At 41.1% G+C, this 24,495-nt stretch overlaps 1 protein-coding gene across 4 annotated transcripts in view; it reads left to right on the top strand.

The window, feature by feature from the left end:
- Positions 1-24,061, top strand: part of TBL1X (transducin beta like 1 X-linked) — a 160,366-nt gene extending 136,305 nt beyond the window's left edge. For all 4 annotated transcript variants that reach the window (XM_066620350.1, XM_066620349.1, XM_066620351.1 and 1 more), the window contains exons 6-17: positions 5,626-5,884; positions 8,584-8,716; positions 9,274-9,415; positions 13,605-13,668; positions 13,778-13,875; positions 16,196-16,256; positions 17,624-17,745; positions 18,236-18,310; positions 18,560-18,687; positions 19,337-19,502; positions 20,893-20,994; positions 21,615-24,061. In XM_066620350.1, coding sequence (XP_066476447.1) covers positions 5,626-5,884; positions 8,584-8,716; positions 9,274-9,415; positions 13,605-13,668; positions 13,778-13,875; positions 16,196-16,256; positions 17,624-17,745; positions 18,236-18,310; positions 18,560-18,687; positions 19,337-19,502; positions 20,893-20,994; positions 21,615-21,641 — 1,377 coding nt within the window. In that variant the 3' untranslated portion in view covers positions 21,642-24,061. The remainder of the gene's footprint in view (positions 1-5,625; positions 5,885-8,583; positions 8,717-9,273; positions 9,416-13,604; positions 13,669-13,777; positions 13,876-16,195; positions 16,257-17,623; positions 17,746-18,235; positions 18,311-18,559; positions 18,688-19,336; positions 19,503-20,892; positions 20,995-21,614) is intronic.
- The last annotated feature ends 434 nt before the right edge of the window (positions 24,062-24,495 follow it).

Raw genomic sequence — 24,495 nt, 5'->3', positions numbered from 1 at the left:
ACTCTGGTTCACATCCTCACTCAGCCATGTAGCTCACTGGTGGTTCTGAGGCCAGTCACTATTTCTCAGTCTTACCTACCTCGCAGAGTTGTTGGCAGAATAAAAGAGTTGTACCCATGCCCGCTGCCCTGAGTTGCTTGGAACCAAAAAGGGAAGTATAGAATTGTGAAAAATAAGTACTTATTCTTCCAGATTTAGCCCAATTAACTAGTCTGTAACAGCTGAAGGGTAGGGGAATGAATCTTGTCTCTAGTACTCGTGTAGTACACTTCCTGCCATTTCACACACATCATCTGTCAAAAATATGTTGTAGGACAACTGTTTTTTCATATCTATCTTCAACAAAGAGAACAAAACTGTCTTGTTCTTTTAGTCAATGGAGGAGGGGCTATTGCAGAATAAATGAATACATTGTGTGTTGGGAGAAAGGGAGGGAAGACTCAATAAAGTGATCCTTGCTATGAGAATGTTACAATCATGTAACATGGAAGCCTATCAGAGAAAAAGCTGTGCCTTGATATTGTCCTTGAGCCTAAACTAGAAATCCCAAAGAAAGGAGCCAGGAAGGAAGACTGATTTGGAAGTCATAAGAACATAAGAACATAAGAACAGCCCCACTGGATCAGGCCATAGGCCCATCTAGTCCAGCTTCCTGTATCTCACAGCGGCCCACCAAATGCCCCAGGGAGCACACCAGATAACAAGAGACCTCATCCTGGTGCTCTCCCCTACATCTGGCATTCTGACTTAACCCATACTTCCATACTTAACCCTGACTTCCATTTGAACCTGGAAGACCTGGGTTCAAATCCCCACTTAGCCATGAAGCTTCCTGGGTGACTGTGGGCCAGTTACTCTACTTCACAGGGTTGTTGTGAGTACAAGGGACCATGTACATCCCTCTGAGCTCCTTAGGGGAAGGGTGGTATGGAAATGTGAAAGGTAAAAGGAAATAAGAAGTCCATGAGAAATGATGGATTGACGCTCAATAATATCTGCCCATTTCATTCTAGTAGCAGGTCACACAGCCTTCTGTACTGTACTTGTAGGACTATGTAGGACTCGGGAATCGTGGAAAGACCTGTGTCTCCCTTGTCAAACTGACATCACTTGCTTTAGGAAACCTGCCTCAAGCTAATAATAGAAACATTTTGAAGGCTTGCGCTAAACTATGTGCCCTTTAGCACAAATATCAGGTTTTATATTGTTGGAACAGCCTAGGTGGAACCTGATACTTTAGGGAAGTTTTATGTCTTTATTTAAAATACTAATATCCTGCTTTTTCCCTTGTGACCAAGACCAAACGTTTTGCTTTTGATGGCTTCTCTGCTTTAATTAGCGAGTAAGTGACTGCTTACTACAAACCACATGCAGAACAGAACCCAAGTAATGGAAATGTCCATGTTAAGGGCTGGTTTTCATTATGTACCTAGTTATGCAAAACTGCAAGCACTACTTGGAAAGTAAGAAAGGAAAAATTTCTTGCTAAATTGCACTGCTTCACTTCGAGCGCAGGCCTAATTTGTACTGCAACAGGTAGGTGTGGGCTGGGTGACAACTTCAAAAAACTTTATTCCCCTTACCCCATGTTACACACCAGCCAGCCCTATGGGACTACTGCGATATGTGCCTGCGATTTCACAGGCGCAAATCTGAGCAGCTTGTGTAATGCTGGTTGGGCTGAAGCATTGTGTAATGCTGGTTGGCCACATCTGGCAGCCTGCCACCTCCCAGGCCTGATTTGCCTCCTGGGCCACCCTCCTGCCACCCTTTCCAGCCTGCCTGGGCCAGCAAAAACTTAACTTCTCCTGGCACAGATCCCGCACTCCTAGGCCAGCGCAAGTGTTCCAGCATATGTGACCACTTGTGACCACTTGGGATCCGGCACAAGGGATTTGCACTGGCTTAGGGGTGGGGATTGTGTTGCTCTGTTATTCAAAAATGTTCCCAGCTGAATTTCTTTAGTAGATATCAGTATCTAAATTTTATGGATGCAGCTTGTATGTTTGCACATGAAGCAGGTGAACTTTTGGAGGAATCAATTAAAAATACAATTTAGATTGTATCTGAAACTCTCCAGTGCTAATTGGAGCTTTTAAAGATGGTTAGATGCACATACAAGTGCCTCGGTTTTTTACATGTGAAAATACTGAATGTGCTGTTTGTTTTCATAATCATAAATGAATGGCAGTAAGATATGCAACATTAATAATCTTGCTAGGGCAGGGCAAGGATGGAATCAGTATTGGATTTACTTCCAGATATATGGTTTGACATGTGTTATTTTTAAAAGAGGTATATATATTATGATTCTAGATCTTCATACTTCTGCAATGGCTGTTTATCATATTCATTGAACAAATCACAGATTTTGGTTTGTATGTAACAGCTGCCATACTGCTAGACACTTTCATATTGTTGTTCAGTCATTAAGTCATTGTATCCAACTTTTTGTGATCCCATGGATCACAGCAGGCCAGGCTCCCCTGTCTACTACTAACATCTGGCATTTGTCCAAATTCATGTTCATTGCCTCCATGACACTATCTAACCATCTCAAATTCTGCCATCTCCTTCTCCTTTAGCCTTCAATTTTTCCCAGCATCAGGGTCTTTTCTAAAGAGTCCTCCCTTCTCATGAGATGACCAAAGTATTTAAGCTTCAGCTTCAGCGTCTGTCCTTCCAGATGAAGAGTCAGGGTTGATTTCCTGTAGGATTGACTGATTTGATATCCTTGCAGTCCAGGGGACTCTCAAAAGTCTTCTCTAACACCATAATTCGAAAGCTTCGGCGCTCTGCCCTCCTTATGGTCCAGCTCTTGCAGCCATACATTCCAATTGGGAAAACCATAGCTTTGACTATATGGACCTTTGTCGACACAGTGATGCCTCGGTTTTTCATTAAGTTGTCTAGGCTTACCATAGCTTTCCTCCCAAGAAGCAAGCCTCTTTTAATTTCATGTCCGCAATCTCTGTCTGCAGTGATCCTGGAGCTCAAGAAGCTAAACTTTGTCACGGCTTCCATTTCTTCCCCTTCTATTTGCCATGAGGTGATGGGACCGGATGCCATGCTTGTTAATGTTAAGTTTCAAGCCACATTCTGCACATTCCTCTTTCACCCTCACCAAGAGGTTCTTTAGATCCTCCTCACTTTTTGCCATTAGAGTGGTATCATCTGCATAATATTATTATTAAATTCATCAAGCCCAGCCTTTTGCACAATGTACTCTGCATATAAGTTAAATAAGCAGGGTAACAATATACAGCCTTGTTGTACTCCTTTCCTATCAACCAATCAGTTGTTCCATATCTGGTTCTAGCTGTTGCCTCTTGACCCACATACAGATTTCTCAGGAAACAAATAAGGTGGTTTGGTACTCCCATCTGTTTAAGAACTTGCCAGAATTGTGATCCACACAATCAAAGACTTTAGCGTAATCAATGAAGCAGAAGTAGATGTTTTTCTGGAACTCCCTTGCTTTCTCCATAATCCAGTGAATGTTGGCAGTTTGATCTCTGGTTCCTCTGCCTCTTCGAAAACCAGCTTGTACTTCTGGTCGTTCTCTGTTCACATACTGCTGAAGACTAGTTTGTAGGATTTTGAACATAACCTTGCTACAAGTGAAATAGGCACAACTGTGCGGTGGTTTGAACTTTCATATTGTCCTTCTCTAATTATCCCTGCACCTTTCATCTTACTTCTCCCATTCCAAGTATAATACAGCATTGAAAGGACTTTCCATGGCTCAGTGCCATCATCCATTGTCCCTCTAATAAACTTAGTTCCATCAGTGTGCATGGTGCCTTATAATAGAAGAGAATGCAGGTCCTACCCCAAAAAGCTCACAATCTTAAAAAGACATAAGGAAGACCACCAAGGAAGAAAGGGCAGTGGGGAAATCTCCAAGATCTTATCCCCTTTGCAGATATCTTCTTGTTCTCTCAACTGTCTGTTTGGGCAATTCAGAAAGCACTGAAAGCAGAAAAGTTGTATAGCTTTGCATATAGCAGGCAAGGCTAATTTGTCCTTGACACACACACACACACACACACACACCCCCATGGCTCAACTAATTTGTTCCCCTCTGGTGGCTTGACAATGTGTATTTGGCTTTGCTTTGTTTTGACATTTTAGAGCCCAGTCTTATGCTAGAAGTAAGTCCTATTATAGTCAGTGGAGCTTATTCCCAGGGAAATGTGGAAAGAATTGCAGCCTTAGTGTTTAACTGTTAAAATTAATGTTTTAATGCCCTGTCTTGTTATTTTCCCCCTTAATTGTTGTGATGTATTGTACATTTAATATGGAGCTTTGTAAGCCGCCTTGGGTATGTGCTTCAGCATGGGAAAGGCAGGATATGTATTTTTCAAATAATTTAAATAAGGTTGCTTCATGGTCTGTTTGACCATAACATGACAGAAGAATGCTGTTTGGCTTGTTGAAAGGTCCAAGTCATATCACTACATTCTTCAGGTTCCATTTTGAATCTCAGTTTCCAGCTCTCAAGGCACATGCAAAAGGTCTCTGAATGCTTTATCTCTCACTCATTCACTCATTAATTATTTGAAGCATTCCTTCCTCCAGCAGTGATCCCTTCAGGGAAGGAATGATTGAGTTCTTTTATCCTCAGGGTCTGCAGTCATGGACCTATATGGGCCTATATCAGTCAGCACAGAATGATAATGGTCAGACATTCCTGTGAAAAAGGCCTTGTTGTCTGTATGCGATGGCATGTAACCTTTTTAAGTTTTGGTTTGTTTTTTTTTTTAACAAATGTGGCTCTTGTTATTCCACTTCATTAATTACATATTTGTTTTTGAGGTGCTTTTTGTTTTATTGTAATTTTTGTTGCAGTTTGGTAGTATTGTGAGCCACCTTGTGAACTGAGCTTGAGAAAGATTAATGTTTTTTTTTAAATATATAAGTACATATTGAACACATAAGATACTGTCCATGACACAGGTTTTGAACTTATTTAAGGTAGGGGTATAAATATATGTAGCATTATTTTTTTTTTCATATTGTAGTTCTGGGCATTCTTTCCAGTGTTGTCCCAGTCTTCTTTCTTCTTGGTGCACGAGATAATCAGGGGGAGGTGGGTGAGCCTCACCATTGTCCGCCTCATGGCCATCAACCAGTTGACCATTCTGTTTCTTTCTTTGAGCTTTCCCCCCTAACCTTAAATTCAGCCCAGGAAGCTCTCAGTGTGCCCATAAACCCCACTTTTGCAAGGTTTCTCTATCTTAGACTGATGCCAACAGTATTTCCACCACTATGGGAACGGAGGCTGGAACCTCCATGCATATCACTTTCCAGATTACAACAAAGGGCTTTCTGCCCCCTGCAGCAGCGGGGACTTCCTCCCACTGGGATAAACATGCAAGGCAGAACCCATCACCATACTGGCAAGGGGCACTCCTCAAAACATATTTTGTTCTTATTGTTCATTACATGTGTGTTAATTAAATACATCAAACCAGAGTCCTTTGGGCCACTGGGTGTCTAATGATCTGGCATGCTTATACAATGCTTTCCAGATTGCTGCCTAAATTTTTGGCGCTTCGTAGTCACTTGTGCCTAACCTTACCTGTCAGCCGTCTAATTCTCATTTCATTTTTCTTCCCTCAGGATGGTACAGTATTCGATGGCAGACCCATAGAATCTCTGTCACTGATAGACGCAGTAATGCCTGACGTGGTGCAGACCCGACAACAGGCTTTCAGGGAGAAATTAGCTCAACAGCAAGCCAGCGCAGCACCGGCCACTGCGACAGCATCCGCTGCGACAGCCACCACAACCACAACGACAGCTGCTGTCCCACAGCAGAACACACCAAAGAATGGAGAAGCCACTGTGAATGGGGAGGAGAATGGGGCACATGCAATAAGTAAGTTAAAACCAGCCTTCAAAGGGACATGCCTTGAAAAGTGTGAGAATTCCATGATTAGAGCTTTTTTGGAGGAAGTAGCACATGGTTATGTGTAAGAATGTTTTTTATCTTTATAGGAATAAAGAATAAAGCAACCTGCCAGTTGTCCATATGGTCCGGTGGGAGGGCTACATGTGGTCCATCAATATGTTTTGTGTGGGCTACAAGATGGGACACATACTGGCAGTATTTTGGTCTATGTCAGGGCTGGTCCGTTTTGAGACTTCTACAGTAGAACATTTGCAGGAGTCCCCAGGTACTCTTTTCAAAATCAGTCACTTGAGCTGTCATAGTAGGTGCAGCAGGTGACTAAAACTGCAATCCAATATCAATTTACCTGGGAGTAAGTCTTATTAAACTTAATGGGGCTTACTTCTGAGTAGAGCTGCATAGTACTGTGCTGTAAGTGTCCCCTGCCTCACCCAGTTAAGTCTTGTGGGTGCTGCCAACAGAGAATTCAATCTCTTTGAAATTCAGGCTATTTGAGATTCTCCAGGCAGCCTATAACAGAGGAGGCGAGCGGCACTTCTGCATTTTGGACAGGCTCACTGAACACAGAGTAACAGCTTTGTATATATCCTGGTGCTGTTAGCAAAGACTTGGCTGGTGCACTAGCAACAGAGGGAATCTCGAAGTCAACCCTTGCTGTGAGAGGGAGAACAAAGTGAGAGGAGATGGCTAGAACAGGTGGTGACAGTAGAAGTGGTGATGAGGGGGGTATATGTGTGTGAGTGGGGGGAGGGTTTGAAATAAAAACTGGAAAGCGACTGGAACAAACCCCTTGTAGTTTGGGGTTATTTTATTCCTTGTCCTCTGCCCTGTGCTTGCTGTGGCAAAAATCGCTTTAAGTGCCCTCTAAGGTCTCCAGAGTTCAATCCATTTTCATTTAGAGTTCAATCTATTTTCAGAGTTCAATCTTCAGAGTTCAATCCATTTGCAAACCATCCATTTTCAATTGTCCTGAGATCTGTCTTTTCATGTTCTCCCCACCAACCCTGAAAATGAGAGCTTTATGTTAGCTCAGTGCTCTGTAAAAGCCAGAGACACAGCTAACAAATTGGTTCAGGGACAGGTGCAGGCTGCTGAGTCAGCTGAATCAACCAGCACCTGTGACTACCACACCCTGGGTGTAACTGAGCCTACACTGATTGGCTATTCAGACTACTTAAGGGTTAGTCTGCTGAACCTCCAGTGCAGTAGTAGGAGTGGAGTGGGAGACAACTGTTGAACTGCTGCCTGGAGGCTAGATTTATGTATGTATATGTTGTTACTGACTGTGGACTGAACTTTGACTGTGTATTGTGGAAAGCTGATTTGGATTTGTTAATACTGAACTGACTGCTCATCGTATATGGCTTGGACTGCTTACTGACTACTCTGCTTGTGAAAACCCTTGCTCTATAATACAACTGCTGCATTTAAAGGACTCTGTTGTGTATGCTGTATTTGTGCACCCTCTTCACACCTGGGGAAAGCCAAGGTTCCATCTCTTGTAACCTTAACACTTTCTCCTCCCAGCTTTTACTTTTTCTAACTTTTCTTACTCCTAGCTTTTTACTTTTAAACAAGACTATTGTTTAAACGCATGCTGAGCAATCAAGTCTTTAGTACAGCAATAAAGTGTACCCATTCCAAAACTACCCAGGTGGCCAGCCAATAGTTTTCCCAAAGTACAGTATCTGTACATTAAAAAGAGCCCTTGAAGGAATTTGAGTAGGACCTGTCCTAGACCTAATGTCTGCCAGGAGCCCAGTCAGGAAGAGACTATTCAAATGTAAATTCCTACACCTCCTTGTCTTTCCTAAAGCCTACCTGAGAGATAGCATAGAGATAATCCAAACTAGATTAAAAGTCTTGCTTTTCTCTGCTGATGTCATTGACCCCATCCTTGGTTTGGTAGGGTGAAGGAATTAGTACATAGGAAAGAGGGAAATTCTATTTGTTGAGGTCTAGAAACATGGAATTGCACTCAGTATCTGAAGGGGAACATACAACCCATTTAATCACACATGAGCTTTTTATCTTATAATTAATGCCATCCTATCAACAGTTCATTAAAAACAGTGTGATATATATCTTGTTTAAAGCATTTAAGTTTGTTCCTAGTGTGAAGAAATGAAATGTATTTTTAGATGATTCAAAGAAATTGCTAATTTTACTGAAGTTAAATGGTTATGTTCAGCATTCTCTGTAAAAAATGAAATTTATACTAGATAAGTTTTTTCTTTAGTAGATGCTGCTGAGTTTTCTGCTTGTTTTTACCCTTTTATGGCATGTGTGTCCCATTGTTTTTATAGTATTATATTTTAATAATTTTATTGATTGTAATTTTTATGATGTTCCTAGCTGCCTTGGGTATCTTAATTTTAAAGGGAAAGAGGGGTATAGCTTTTTTAAATAAATAAGTTTATGAACAAATGAGAGCAGTGGATTAATCCTAATCTTGCAATCCATGAATGGATTTTTTCATTTGGCGGTTTTTTATTTACGATATATTTCTGTGAACCAAGTCTCAATTAACTGAATAAGATTTATTTTTGAGTAGTCATGCATACGACTGTGCTGCATGAAATAAACCCAAAACGGAAAACTAGCAGTAAAAAGCTATGGTTAATAAAACATAAAATACACCTAAATGGTAGTATTTGGCCTTGCAGATAATCATTCAAGGCCAATGGAAATTGATGGGGATGTTGAAATTCCTCCTAACAAAGCAACAGTCCTTCGGGGCCACGAATCAGAGGTGTTTATCTGTGCCTGGAATCCAGTCAGTGATCTGCTAGCATCGGGGTAAGTTAAGAAGTTTTCATATCTTATGATATCAGACCATCTAGGGTCCTTCTAGTCCAGTATTCTGCTTTTCGCCACTGTCAGTCAGATGAGTTGTTAGGCAATGCAAACTGTAAACTGATTTAAAGCACCTTTATTCATATGGGACTTGCTGTCTTCACTGTTATGTGCAGCTGACATGCAATGTCAGCTCTAACAAAATAATGGCCAGTGTATTATAAAAACATGGTATATGCTTAGAACTGGAAAAACAAAAATCCAGATTGTGATTTAGTATCTGTTAAAATAACATTCAGGCCACCATCTGTGGAAAGCATATTGCATTCCTTAACCTGCCAGGTGGAATCATAGGTAACCTTGTTCTGCCAGGCTTATAAATACAATACTGTTGCAGTTTTGCTTTATGCTGACATGAAAGTAAGTTTTTTTTTTTTTCTTTAACTTGCAATTTTTCTAGAAATTCAACTGTTTTAGCATTTTATATTCTGTGCATATTTTGTTTGTCACAGTCATTTTGGGGGGAATGCATTTAATTAACACATATTTGTCTTTGTTAGATCTGGTGATTCTACTGCCAGAATATGGAATCTTAATGAAAACAGCAATGGTAGTTCTACCCAACTAGTTTTGCGGCACTGTATAAGAGAAGGAGGACATGATGTCCCCAGCAATAAAGATGTAACGTCTTTGGACTGGAATGTAAGTCGACTGCTAGCTTGTATGTTGACTGCTATTCCTAGACTTGGAGGATTTTTCAGCATGACTTCCTGTGAACTTTAATGTTTATTGCTTCTGCCTTAACTTGATTTTATTTTATGGAAGCAAAGTATCTGTCATTATAGTGGATTGGGAAGATGTAGGTATGGAAATCATATAGCAAGGATTCCTGGGTACAGTATGTGTGTATGTATGTTTATCTAGCTAGCAGTTTATATCCCAATCTTTTGCCTTTGACCAAGCATCCAAGGTGACTCACAAAATGCAAATACAGAAATAAACTTGTAAAAAGAGAGGTACACTGTAGGCCCCCAGTCTTCACTGTCAATGAGGGATGAACCACTCTGTTTTAGAGATGGAGAAGATTCTTTTCACACATTTTTTTTACCCAGTAGCCCTTTACTTTTCCATTAAGAGTAGGTGGCAGCCATTAATTTATGTAGCAAAAATTAAAGGAGTAGTTTGTATATTGCATTTATATGATTTATATCCTGCCTTTCCCCAAAACAATCAGAATTGGAAACTGGTCTGGTAGATAAAGATATGGAAAGAAATTGGGTAGCTAGTCATATTCCTAGACTTGGTTTATGAATAACAATACTGAAGATCTGGTTACCTGATTATGTGGTTGAAATTGTGTCATCTGCCATCTGTGTCAAGTTAAGACCCTCAACAGGCTAGTGGCTCAACCCTTACATCACCACCTCTAAATATTAGATAACATTTTCCGCCTCCATTCATTCCTTTCAGCAAAGCTATTCTCAAAGTGATTTTCACAGCAAAAGATATGGTCCCCTGTTCTAAAGGGCCTCTTCCTCTAGGAAAGAGCTCAAGGGAGACCGCCACTAACAACTTTTCTGCTCAAAGTTTAGTTCAGTTTTACAAATACAACATTTTCTGTATAAAAATTTTTGGAAACTGCTCTTGCTGTTTATGGGAGATTGATTGATTGTAGTTTGATACTGTTGAAAGAGTCAGCAGAGTTCCTTTCCAGACAGTGGGTACTATCTCAATTCCGACTAAGGTTTGCATGACACAGTGAAGCAGAATGCAGAGGTGATAGAATGAACTGTATAATTTCAGACTGAAAGTAGGGAATACAGTTTTGAATTTCTCTACAAGTTAAAACAAAGAAATGAACACAAAAGGGAGGAAAGGCACAGATCACTTTTTGTTGGGCAAGTTTTCTTCTTGACGGAAGTTGTTTTTGTTTTCTAAATGTACAAGTGTGTTCAAAAATGGTTGACCCAATCTACAATATGAAGTAATACATCCTATGAAGTAATATATTCTGTTCTATTCTATCATGAATTCCTTTCTGCCATTAACGTAATAACTAAGGGCGCAATCCTAACTGGCACATAGGGCAGCATAAGTCCCCCGGGAGGGTCCGCGGCAGCTTCCTTGCCGCCGCTAGTGTCAGCACACCCGCACCGACACAAGCGGCAATGGTAGGTTTGGGGGGCGGGGAGGAGGCATTTCTAGGGGGGCGATGGGGCAGCCCCAGGGGCAGGGCTGGAACCTGGATCCCAACGCCCGTCCCCTCAGAACGAAGCGGCTTCAAGCCAATCTGCTCTCCTCGGACTTGTGCCACCTCTGGAGGTGGCGCAGGTCCGAGGAGACCCATTGGGGCCAGCAGCCCTTACCCAGGGGTAAGGGGAAGAGCTTCCCCTTGCCTCTGACTGAGCCGCTGCAGCCAACGAACCTACGTTGGATGCAGCGCAAGCCTCCTGGCTTGCCTGCTCTAGTGCAGGTTTGGATTGCGCCCTAAGGTGACTCATAACATTTCAATGTAACAATAAAATATAAAATAAATCAAGGAAGTTAAACACATCAACATCACATAATAAGAGGAACCCCCACTCTTGCATTTTGCACAAGCAGTCAAGAGTTTATTAAACACTTTTACTAAGTGAATATGGAGAGAAAACTAGAAGCATATTTCTGTTTTCTCAGTAACTTATGCTCCAGTAACTATGGCTCAATCCTCGTGGTGCAATGGCAGTTCTCGCAATCCTCCATGGCATCATGTGAGCCGTCCTCTTAATGAGCCGCTCCAATAAGCCTTACACTGGCAACAGCAGGCAGCAGACTGGCTGTGGGAGCAGGTAAGGTGGTGGCAGGCATGAGTTGGGCGGTTGAATCTCAGTGGCACGTGGCAGTGGTGTTTGTGAGAGCCAGTCCCCCTTCCAAGGCCCGACATGCTCCCTTGGGCCTAATGGATTTCCATCAGCAAAGTCGCTGGCATAGATCCATTGGGAGCCCATTGGGAGCAGCAGCAGATGTAAGTAAACAATTTCTCTACTTATCTCTCCCAGGCTGCAAAATAATGTAGACCTCTTCCCAGCATAGTGAAAATCTAGTTTATATCCTATTGGTATTCACTCAACATGCTAGAGCTGATGATCCTCTGTTTGTACACTGTGTTGTATGCATAACTGTTTCATTAGCCCCACAGATGCTGTCTCTCCTATGCCCAGTTGAGGATTTATTCTCTGGAGACATCTTCCTGGTGGCTGATGTAGACAAGGCTGTTCTGATATTAATCTCTAGAACCTTAGGGAGAGAGCAAAAGTCAGAATGACATGCATGCAAACAAAAAACATAGTTGATTAGCAGCTATGGTTACACTGTTATTATTGGGAAATCATTACTGTATATGTAATAGACTGTCCTCACCCGGAGGCTATTGTTAATCCCCATGGATAGGTAGGCAAAGGATTATTTGTACGTCTGGCAATTTTCTTGACAACATAGGCTTTGTTAAGGGCTTTGTTAAAAGTGTGTCCTAAATTAAATCCTAAAATTTTTTTTTTTTAATGTGAAAAGTTAACTAAACCACAGCTTAAATTCCACTTTGGGTGAAATCCTAACCCTTTATGTCAGTGCTTTCTAGCACTGACATAAGGGCAATGCAGCTCTGAGGTAAGGGATCAAACCTTCCCTTACATTGAGGAGGCCTCTGTGAGTGACACCCAACTGCAGGATGCAGCACACGACCCATTGGCACCGCAATGCCAGTGCTGGAAAGCACTGACATAAGGGGTTAGGATTGCACCCTTAATTAATTTATGAAAACTTTATTGGCATAAATAAAGAATCATATTTGTGTGCTGTATTTATACAGCATTTGTGTAAAGCAGTTTTTCTCAAACTGTGGGTTGGGACCCACCATTTTCAGGTGGGTCCCCATTGAAATATTTTATTTTTAATATATTAGACTTGATGCTACCATGATATGTGACTGCATTTGGGGAAATGTTACACATCTGTACTTTTAACAGGCTACTCTATATATTCTTTTGACAATGATAGTCAATGGGGCTTACTCTCCAGTAAGTGCAGATAGGATTGGAGCCTAGGATTGTTAAAAATTTTCCTGCTTGATGATGGCACTTCTGGCCATCATTTCCTGACAGATTCTCATTTTTAAAAAGTGGATCCTGCTGAAAGAATCACTGGTGTAAAGGGCTCTTAAGTGCTTCGCATATATTGTCTCAGTAATCCCTGTGATCATAGTGTAAGGCAGGTCAGTGTGATTGTCCCCATATTACAGGCTATAATGGAGTTTGAAGGTTAGAAACAGTGACTTCGCCAAGAGCCACTGTATGAAGAAGCCTTAAAAAGTAGTTTCACAAGTTGCTAGTCATTCTGTTTTTCCAGCAGAAAAGCAGACAAAGGATCTTATGACTGTGCATATCTGCCCCTTGGCAAGGTATGGGAGTTCCTGTAGAACTTGTATGAACATTCCTCCTTCCTGTGTTGGGTTAGAGGAGTGAGTCACTTTGCATACACTTTCTTCTGTTTCCAGTGCCATGTAAAGCTACAAAATACCCAGTGAATTTATAACTTAAGCCAAAGACTTTTGGCTACACCAATTCTGTTTCTTTTCTGTTCTAGCAATACAGAGAGAATACAGTCTTAATTCTTCTGGTCAGCTACTGTGTATTGCATTTATAGCATACATGCTTGTGTTTTTTTTATGACTGTGTCTCGGTTTCCTTTCTTTAATTTGGGATGTGACCTTGTAATGATACGTAGATTACCCTCCTTAGCAGAATTTCCTTGATTTGAAAACTTAGACATGATAAAGCAGCAGATCACAGCTGAATCAGTACTTTGCATATGTCATACAAAACATCATTTGATTCCCTTTTTACATGTCCTACAGAGTGATGGAACGCTATTGGCTACAGGATCGTATGATGGCTTCGCAAGAATATGGACAGAAGACGGTAAGACTTAACAATGTCTCTTTCCAAATGATTAGATGGTTCATAGTGCTGAACTATTCCAATCTGCAAATAATTTGGAATGTTAACTTTTGTTTTTCATATATTGCAGGGAATCTTGCAAGCACCTTAGGTCAACATAAAGGACCCATCTTTGCCCTGAAGTGGAACAAAAAGGGGAATTATATTTTAAGTGCTGGTGTTGACAAAGTGAGTGGTGAAATTCATTTTTTCAACCATAAATTAGCTGATGTTTTGAGGGCTTTGGCACTGGACTGCTGAAATTTTTGCAACATTTTCCCAGAGAATACAACACTATTTATTTTCACTATTTATATTTATTTATGGCACCTTCCTCCAAGGAGCTCAGGGTCGCATACATGGTTGCATCTCTCCTTTTGTCCTCACAACATCCCTGTGAAGTAGGCGAGTCTAAGATTTAGTGGCTGGCCCAAGGTCACCAAGGAAGCTTCATGACTGAGCAGGGATTTGAACCTGGATCTTCCAGGTGTAAGTCCAATGCCTTCCATCCGGAAGATCTTTTTGTTAATCTATAGGTGATTTTTAAAGGACGTGATTTCATCAATTGGGGATGGTAAATTAAGGGATGGTAAATTTGTACCATGTTTCTAACATTCCTTTGTTCACTGTATAAACTCAGTTTCCTTCTAAGTTTTAAATTTTAAAAAATATCCCAGTATTTTTGCGTGCACATATGTCTAAACATTTGTAGACTCAATTTTTCAAGGCCTAAAGTATGGCAGAGGAAGAATTTTATTCCCAAAGAGTTTATACCTTCTAGTAATTACAATGTCATCCCTTTGGGAATAACTTTTCAAAATTCTGATCTTATTTCAAGTACTGTTGACATAACTGTTGTCAATGTGTACATTCCAACTGCAGTTTCTAGCCTTCCCCTAAGGCGTTTGCATAATTTTCAGGAAGCAACATCTTGAAACCTGAAATTCAGGGACAGTAAATGAAGTTTTGAAGTGGAATGATTCACTGATTATTCCACGGCATTGCATGATTGTGTCATCGGAGGAAGTTCAGTGGTGTCCTAGTGATCTTAATAGAGCATCATGAAGAACTTCTGAAATGTCCATCCATGTCTGAGTAATAAATGGCCACAAATCTTGGATATTTGTTACCACATTCTATTATCTTCAGAGATAGTACTGTGATGTGTTTGACAGCAGATTGTCTTTAGTTTGTTATGACTTAAGACTTGAAATCAATGGGATGTAGTCATGACTAACTAAACTTAGGATACAACCCATTGTGATAAAATACAATGCTTCTGAAGATGGTTCAATATATTCATAGTTTGAGTCTTATCTAAGGAAACATTTGCATGATTGTATGCATTATGGTGTCTGCAGTGGGAGACAAATATTATCATACCTGCTACGCTATTAATTGCAAATATAAGGTTGTGAAGGCATCACAAAACTCAGCATACGACTAGGTGTTACAATGTAGTACTTTTTAACCAGTGAAATGAATACCACTGATCCTACTTCAAAATACGCCAGGTAGTACTTGACCTCACTGTCATGGTGACTGTGTGGTGCTGGTCTGCCCTTCTTGAGCCCACTAGAAGTGGAGGTGACTAGGGCACCAGTATATAGGTGGCGAGGTGTGACCTGGCAACACCTTGGCCCTTCAAAAAAGGTGTGATTTGGAAAAGAGGATGAAGAGAAAAGGAAAGATTAGCAACTGGAACAGCTTTTCCCTCAATGCAGAGATACTAAGTGTATGGCAAGCAACCCATTCTTGTGCATAGCAGCCATCTCTGATGGTAGTGGTAGTCACAACAGTGGTACTCACAGAGGTGCTACTTGCAAAAAAATAAAAGAAAAAGAAAAGTTGTGAGGAAGCCCAGTCATAGTGGCTTTTTTCCTCACAGCTGTAGTCACACCGCAATTTACAGGTAACCACCATGCATAACTGATTGTGTGAAGCTCAGTGGCAGACCTCCCATTCATTTAATGGGGCAAATACCCCAGTTGCGGAGCCTTGCCCAGCTTTAGGACCCTGCAGAAACCTCTCTGAGGTTCCCGACGGGGTTGGAAACTGTGCTTCCGGTTTTCGGGAAGCACAGTTTAAACTGTCGGGGAACCTTCAGGAGGCTTCCCCAACGGGTCTTGGAGTTGTGTGAGGTATGTGTGCTCCAGGTAAGTGGGGGTGTGGATTTGTGCATGGGGGGTTACGGCATCCCATGGGGGGGCACCATTGCAGACCTTTGCCCAGGGGCGCGGGGCTGGGGAGGTCCGCCACTGGTGAATCCACCAAAAAGGACATTAGAGAATGTTGGTAAATATTAGTCGTCTTTTAGATGCATCCTTCACTTGCTATCATTGACTTTTTTTATGTAGTAGTGACTGACAGTAAATACCGGCTTATTGGCAGTGGTGTATTACCGTGATTGTCAGTAGTCACCAGTGGGTTTCCTAACAAAGCCTCCTTCTCCATTTAGAACTGAATGTCACTGATGTGTGCGTGTTTTTCTTTCCATCTGTCCTCACAGACGACAATAATTTGGGATGCTCATACAGGGGAAGCTAAACAGCAGTTTCCTTTCCACTCAGGTAATTAGCCTAAAGTTTAAATTTAAACTTAAACTCTTAATTTTTATATGTCAGCAAAATGCAAAGTGGCTTATACTTCCATTACAAAACAAACAGCTTTACAATTTAAAAATCACAATAAACCAGTTGATTGTTAATTAAATGATCAGGTTAGACAGGTAGGTAGGCTTTGGTTGATCCTCTTTGTGAGAGCATTCTGTAGCAAAGGGCCGCTTGCAAAGTGCCCTGCTCTTTAGGTTGGCTGATGATACCTACCTAGTAGAACCTTACCTACCAAAGTAGAATTCCTGGAATTATGCTTTGGTGAGGGCTGTGCACATGTATGAGAAGTGTTTTTTGGTTAATACTTGCCAGCAACTGGAAACAGAAAGACACTTCAGCCCTGTTGTATCATTAGCCTTAAGAACCATCATTTTTAACTTTAAAATTTTTAACATTCTGCTGTCGCAGGCTTATATTTTGTACACATTTTTATCAGTTGTACCAACACTGTATGTGCCCCACTTGTATCCTGGGCGGACAATTTTCTGATATGTACTCCAGAGCAGAGATTTGAAAAGCTGTCCTAGGACAGATGATTTGGAAAGGTATCTTAAGCACTGTATTTTTCATTCTTGGCAGATGTCCATCCTGTTGAATCTTCCTTGAATCTAGTTTGTTTTTGCACCCCCTAAAACCAAGGGTCAGTAACCTACAGCCCATGCATAGCTCTACTTGGAAGGTTTTGTTTTCTGACAAATTTGCCACATGCCGGACAAGGAACAACAGACCAGCATAAGGACTTTATTTGCCTGGGAAGGCAGCTGTGCCATTCTTTGTCCTGTTTGCAACAAATTTGGCAGGAGGCAAAGTGCTGCTGCTTTCAGTAGCTTGGCAACCCAGAAGTTCAGCAATGATGTGATGATGTCCTCACCAAACATCTGGCCCCTTTGCTGTAGTGGTTGCCAACCCCTGCTCTAAACTAACAAGCAGGGACCATAGCTCAGTAGGAGGATGCCTGCTTTGCATGCAGAAGGTACCAGGTTCAGTCCCTGACATCTCCAGAGTCTCTGCCAGTCGGTGTTGTTAATACTGAGCTAGATGGACTGATGGTCTGATTTGTTATAAAGCAACTTTCTATGTTCCTAAGCAGTCTGTAGCTTGTTGAGAGCAATGGTCTGGAGAACCTTCTCCTTTAATTGATTGAGAAGTTTGGGGCATGCTTATTAACTCAACACAGTGTTGCAAACCATGGTATTATGCTGCTGATGCAGGAATTTGGCATCAGAGTGGGATACATTAGCACATGCGTTTCAAATTAAAAAAACAAAAAGTAAGTTTTACTTCTCTACCAGATTTCCTAATCGTCTTTGAATGTTCTTTCGCAGCCCCTGCTTTAGATGTAGATTGGCAAAACAACACTACTTTTGCATCCTGCAGCACTGACATGCGTATACATGTATGTAGGCTTGGCTGCGATCATCCTGTCAAAACCTTTCAAGGCCATACGGTACGTTTACAGAGTTGCTTTAACATTTTTCACTTGTTCCATGTGACTATTGGAACAGCAAGATTTTCAGCACAGTTTCAACGATGTTGTATGTATCCTCCTTATCTATGGCACATTTTGAATTAATGAATCAGTTACTAGTGAACTGGATTTAATTTTTTTCAAGTGACAAAGTTGGGGCATGAGAGAGAAAAAATTATTAGACATAGTACAATAAATGACACATGAAAGTAGTGTTGGTGAGTTTCTTGACTATTCTCTGACATGCAATCAAGACAAAAGATATTAGCTAACTGTATTTATCATATAAAATACTTCCTATCATTCCATTTAGATAATCAGTAGGAGCATTTCATAATCTTTCATGAATGTGTGAAGCCAGCCAGTAATATAATGCAATTGTTGCTGTAATAAATTCAATCTAGAGGGCCCTCTTCTGGGCAAATGTTGCAGTGCAGCTAATTACTGATAAAGGAAATCTTTATTTCAGAATGAGGTCAATGCAATCAAATGGGACCCTTCCGGCATGCTTCTAGCATCCTGCTCAGATGATATGACGTTAAAGGTAATTCATTCTGACCTCAAGTCTTTGGCTGCTCTATAGTTTAAAAACCTGTTGTACACAATAGTAATCTTAAGAGTTTTCATTTCAGTTGTTAAACTTTTACCTGTGTGCGAGTTGTGTGATTATATATCATCTTCCTGTAGTGTTAAATTGAAAACAGGATAGTCTACATACATCTTTTATTAGTGAACCGTAGTTGGAGAAAAGATTATTGTATACAAGTTTTTTCCCCTCTTAATTCTTACACAGATTTGGAGTATGAAACAAGATACATGTGTACACGACCTTCAGGCACATAACAAAGAGATTTATACTATCAAATGGAGTCCAACAGGACCAGGCACCAGCAACCCCAACTCCAATATTATGTTAGCAAGGTAAAAAAGAAAACAACAAATAATATTGCATGAAAACGTGAAAGAAAGGGAAAAAAACACTTGGGAAATGACATCTGTTCCCAACTTCTAGGGCTTCTGTGTGCTCAGATAAATAGGGGGGCTGTTTTAGACTTTTTATTAACTGTGTACTTATTGGGTTTGTATCTCTCCCTTCAGGGAGTCAAGGGAAGAATTGAAGGGTTCTCCCCCATTTATCCTCACAGCAGCTGTGTGACAAGTTAGCAGAAAAATAATGTGGTCGCCTAAGCAAACTCCATGATTAAACTGGCACCTGAATTTTGAACTCCACAGTTCAACAGTCCCACTTTATCCACAACACCCCAGATACTGCCAGCCAGAAAATGAATGGCAGAATCATTTTTTTAAAATATTTTCTAAATTGTGGCTTGTATACAAGGTTCTGTTCCATTAGTGACAGGAGTCCAGAAGAAGGGAACCATTGGCTCTAACCCAATGGTTGTCTAAGAAGTTCAAAGAGATAACCTTGCACAAGGGGGTCTTGCCCATGTGAGATGTTGAGATGTTGATACAACTTTAATAAAATATAAAATGCTCTTAAATTTGATAGAATTGTTTTAGCCATCAGGCATTCTGTGTGAAATGCTTTGGTTTGCCATGTTTTCTGTAGTGCTTCGTTTGACTCTACTGTTCGACTGTGGGATGTTGAAAGAGGAGTCTGCACTCACACGTTAACCAAACATCAAGAACCAGTCTACAGTGTAGCTTTTAGTCCTGATGGAAAATACTTAGCCAGTGGGTCTTTTGACAAATGTGTCCATATATGGAATACTCAGGTATGGAAAGTTCACATCTGATATTAAAAAGGGGTTTGAATAATATTTCTTGCCATATATACATAGTGTTTTCCACAGTCTACAGGTGTGTGTACACCCAAACACACACAAACATGGGAAAGGTTGGGAAAGATGTTATCAAACGGATATTACAAAGTGAAACCAGAAGACCCAGCGTTGTGAAAAATAGGTGCATTGAATTACTGTGGAGAGCAGAAATGAAAATGAGAAACAGTTAAAAAAATGTAAAGTTCCCACCAAGAGTGGGTGACTCTACCCCAGGTTCATAACAGAGGCAAGATTAATACAGGAAAGTCATCATCTGGCACTGCAGTGCTCTTTGCTCAGTCTGTGGCAGTGGCTCTCCAAAGATCCAGGTAGTGATCTTTCTAGCATTTCCCTGAGATGCTAGATATTTAATCTGGGACCTTTTTCCTATGTCTTGTCACTGAGCTATGGTTGTTTCCCTGCAAAGGTTAGACAGTAGTCTACAGCTACAGCTCTGCATGAGAATGTTTAACAGGAGAGGGCAGTTGTTGCCAACAGAAAGGGACATTGGGGATCCTAAGAACTAAGCCTGGGCTCCTCACCTATTTACCTGTACCATCTGAAAGCAAGGTTCTCAATTACAAACAGTCAGGGTCAGATCAAGTGTTTGGGGGAGGGGGTGAGGAAGGGCATCGGGCAGGCCTCCCCAGGCTGTCTCCTTGGAGCTACCAAAGAAGTGACTTCCCTCCTCGATAGCCTGGCTCCTTCTGAGCCCAGCTGCTGGGTCAGGGAGCCCCACCCCTTCTGGCTACATGGGCTGCCTAAGATCTCACGAGACCTTGGAACAGCCAGAGCATTGACTAGGCACAATCCTGCCACCAACTGCCCACCTAGGGCGTTCCCTTGGCACCCAGTTTTGCTCATCCTGGTGAGCACCTTTCCCCACAGATATGACTGTTCGGGGGGGGGTCTGTGCACCCATGGCCCCGCCGTGGATCTGCCCCTGCACACAGTGACCTTCACAGGTGCAAGTAACTAAGGGTACAATCCTAACCAACTCTCCAGCACTGGCATAGCTGTGCCAGTGGGGTATGTGCTGCATCCTGCAGTTGGGGGAAGTCATGCAGTTGGGGGAAGTCATGCAGAAGACAGTTGGGCAGTCATGGAAGCCTCAAGGTACGGCAATGTTTGTTCCCTTATCTCGGAGTTGCATTGCCCTTATGTCAGTGCTGGAAAGTTAATTAGGATTGCAGCCTAAGACACATATTCATGGACCACAGGCTGAAACTGATCCCAGCATAATTTAAGTGTATTACTTTAAAATACCAATATTGTTTTTTGAAAAACAAAGTCATGAATGCTAGCTTTCTGGATTATGATGATTTTGTTTTTAATTTTTTAGAGTGGAACTCTAGTACATAGCTACAGAGGCACTGGGGGAATATTTGAAGTCTGCTGGAATGCTAGAGGAGATAAAGTAGGAGCCAGTGCATCAGATGGATCAGTAAGTTCTTTTCAGTCATACTTTTAGATACCACTATTATATTTATCCCACAGATGAGCATAATTTCCTTGTCTCAGGACTGGTTAGAGATCTCTGTGTTAGTGTATACACTCCACAGGAACAGAGATACACTTGTCCATCTGAATTATGACATAAAAGCCAAGCTGAGCGGATGCTCCATGAAATGCAGTGTGGTGAAATCTGGGAATTTTTAGCTTATGCACCAAGCATGCCTCTGTTGCATTGGAGAAGGTTGATATTTCACTGCAGATGGAAGGAACGACAGGTTCCCAGTTTGAGGCTGAAAACATGATAGCTGCATAGTAGTGGAAAGTGGGAAAAGAAAGGGTATCCTTTTTCTTCTCTTTCCCCTGGAACTATTTCTGTATTTATGGAAGGATGGGTAACTAGGGAATCTCCAAAGAATGTAGAAATGACTGCTTAATTCTGAGGTACCCTCATTTTGCTTCCAGTGTGACAGACACTTGTGTACTTGAGATCACTATTATTGTTGATATCCCCAATAATTATAAACCCCAGAGGCTGAAAGAACAGTGTGAACAGCGCTCAACAGTGTTTCTGATTGTTGCCCATTTTCCTTTTCTGTCTCTGCTTTCCAGGTTTGTGTTCTAGACCTGCGAAAGTAAATTGTTTTAGAAGAAATTGCAAATGGACCAGCATTGAATGTGTGGGTAGAAGCACTCTTCAGAACTATTCTTAACATCTCTAGGAACCGCAAGGAACTGGGGGAACAAAACAGAAACCGAGGAAAGCTAGAGTGTACAACAAAAGCAACTCTCCCAGGCCACAGAAGCCTGCCATGTTTTGTCCATAACTTTAACCAAGGAGTTAAAACACAGTCACTTTGGGGGAGGGGGTGGGGATGGTGTCCACCTGGAGCCTACAGCCTGTGGAAGCAGGAGGCCAGCACCAAGTAAAACCCTGCACTGTTTGGTTTTGGTCTCTGAGAACTCTGCTTTGATGGCTGCAGAAGAGGAAAAGCTGTGCCAAAAAAATAAATAATAATATTAATAATAATAATGGAAAAAAAAATCCTATAAAGCAAAATGCTTTGATAAACCAAAATGGGAAAAAAGAATCCTCCTCCATCTGGTGTTGTATTTTTTTCCTTCCAATCTGGACACTACAAGTTGCTCTCCCAAAGGACATTCAGAGACCAGTTTGTACTGATGACACACGCAACTTTGTAATCACAACACTTTCTATTTTCTAGACTACTTTTATTTGTTCAGTGGGTTTTATTTTCTATCAGCTGGAATATTCTAGCCTTGAGCATCATAGGCTTAAGTTTGAACTGAATTTTTTCTTTCTCCTTTCCATTTTTCGTGGTCCGCCTAAGGTCTTCTTCCTTTGTGCCCACAGTAAATGCAGCCAAGTGGGCATAATGAAAAGTTGTAATGAACTGTTTGTCCCCTTCTTTTTTGTTTTTTCCCCAGACCACACTCTCCTCAATCTCAGATTCTTCTACTTAATTTTTTTTATTACTTCCACACTTCAGATCTTAAGACTCTCAAGGGCACGTTCAACAAATTGTGTAATAAGTGCTTTATGTAAGAATGCAGTGCTGGGAAAGCTTTTTACAGGAGAAAGATGACTTTTTTTAAAAAAGAGAAAACCCAGTGTATTTTTGGAAAAAAAGGTATTTTTTGTGTTGAAACACAGTTTTAGAAGCTTAAAATGTCCACCAGATGTAGACTGAATTGTGTTAGTCATTCCAAAAACCAATTCAGATGGAATCCAGTACACTTTTTAAAGATGCAGTATCCTTTTAATCTCCTCCTCACAAAAGGCAATTTGCTAAAACAACACACTAACGGGTGCCGGTTCTTTTTTGAACGACCTCCCACAGGAACAGATATGCTAGCATGATTTTATTTCATTGGCAGAACTTAGCAGTGGGGAGTGTCATTGCAGTATTCAGAAGTCTAGTCTAAAAACAGATATTTCTTTTCAAACTTCTCTGATTCTGCTGTCAAAATGGCTACTTTAAGTTTCTCAACATTTGCTTTGCAACATTACTTTACCTGGCTTATGGCCTGATTTATACCAGTTTATTCAAAAATAGTATTTTTCTTCTTCCTCTGTTCTCTAATAGTCCCAGTTTTGTGACATATAGAAACCATCTATGTTATTAGCTGGTCATCTCTGTTTACAAATATTGCTGCATTAGTGCCTCTGTATAGTATCCTTTGCAGTGTGTTTTCACTGTATTCAGTGAACTGGACCTCTGTATAGTATCCTTTGCAGTGTGTTTTCACTGTATTCAGTGAACTGGACTGCTGCACCACTGCCCAAAATATAGAGAGAGGTAGTACGATTGTAATTTAAAATATGGATTTAAGCCAGCAATAGCTGCTGGTGTTTTCAAAGAACCGACTGTTGTTGCTCCTTTTTCTCTACAAACAATTCTGGAATATCGCAGACCTTGGTCCACCTTTGCACAGATCAACAAGCGCCTTCTGAGAGGAGGAGACTTTGTATTTAGCATGGTTAACACTGGGTCCCTATATGGGGCACCACAAGCCAGATTCGACACAAAGTAATCCCCTAATATATATTAGAAATTGTTTTTCTTTTAAAAAAAAAAACACACATACACAACAAAAAACAAACTAGCTAATCTTAGAGCCAAGTGAAGTGCACTTTGTAAAATGTAAGGGTCATCTTTTTTATTGGAGGGGGGTTTGGTCCTTGTTTTGGTTTCTTTCCTCCTTTTTTGCCTTTTAAAAATGCGGTTCTTTTGTCAATTGCAGAATTGTTCTTTCAGCCACTCACGGATATTCTGAATTCTGGCTTCTAAAGTTTTATTGTCTGTGTCAGACTTGAAGCCGGGCTTGGTTCTCATTTCAGCATTTCCCAGGTTCTGTTGAAGCAACGCCTCCCATTTTTCTCCATATCCCCCCATCCCTTCTCATACACACGTTCTCTTTCTCTCACTCTCTTTCAGCAAATCACCTTGTGTGTTGTAGTTCATTTGTTTCAAGGAGAGAATCAACAGATCATATTCAGTGTCTTGAATAAATTGCTATATTTTGATATTAGAAAACTCAGTGTGAGTTGCTTCTTATTTTGTCTGTATTGTCTTAACATTGGCTGGCTCCTTCAAGTATTGAAATTGCAGTGTGTTGTCTTGCACTCTTTTGCATTAAATATTAGCCCAATAGGTATATCCTCCACAAGCTGAATTCCGTATAACCTATGCAGCTTACGTTATTCTGTTCATGGGGGAAAGAGGCTTGAAATGCACTGAAACCCCATCCTGAACAGTCTCTGTGCGTGCAGCTTGTTTCAGACACATTTTCAGATCTATACTGACTGCCTACAGCAGGAGTGTCAAACATAAGGCCCGGGGGCCAGATGTGGCCTGCAGAAGCTTTTAATCTGGCCCTCAGGCTCTCAGCTGCTGAGCAGTGCCAAGATGTTACTGCTGAAAGGGCAGCCCACATGAAAATTTGGCTCTGCCATATCTCGAAATATGAT

The sequence above is a fragment of the Tiliqua scincoides genome, chromosome 3, assembly GCF_035046505.1.
Source record: "Tiliqua scincoides isolate rTilSci1 chromosome 3, rTilSci1.hap2, whole genome shotgun sequence".
NCBI classification, from domain to species: Eukaryota; Metazoa; Chordata; class Lepidosauria; order Squamata; family Scincidae; genus Tiliqua; species Tiliqua scincoides.
The sequence above is the reverse complement of the archived record's forward strand: the minus strand, read 5'-3'. Positions and strand labels throughout refer to the sequence as shown.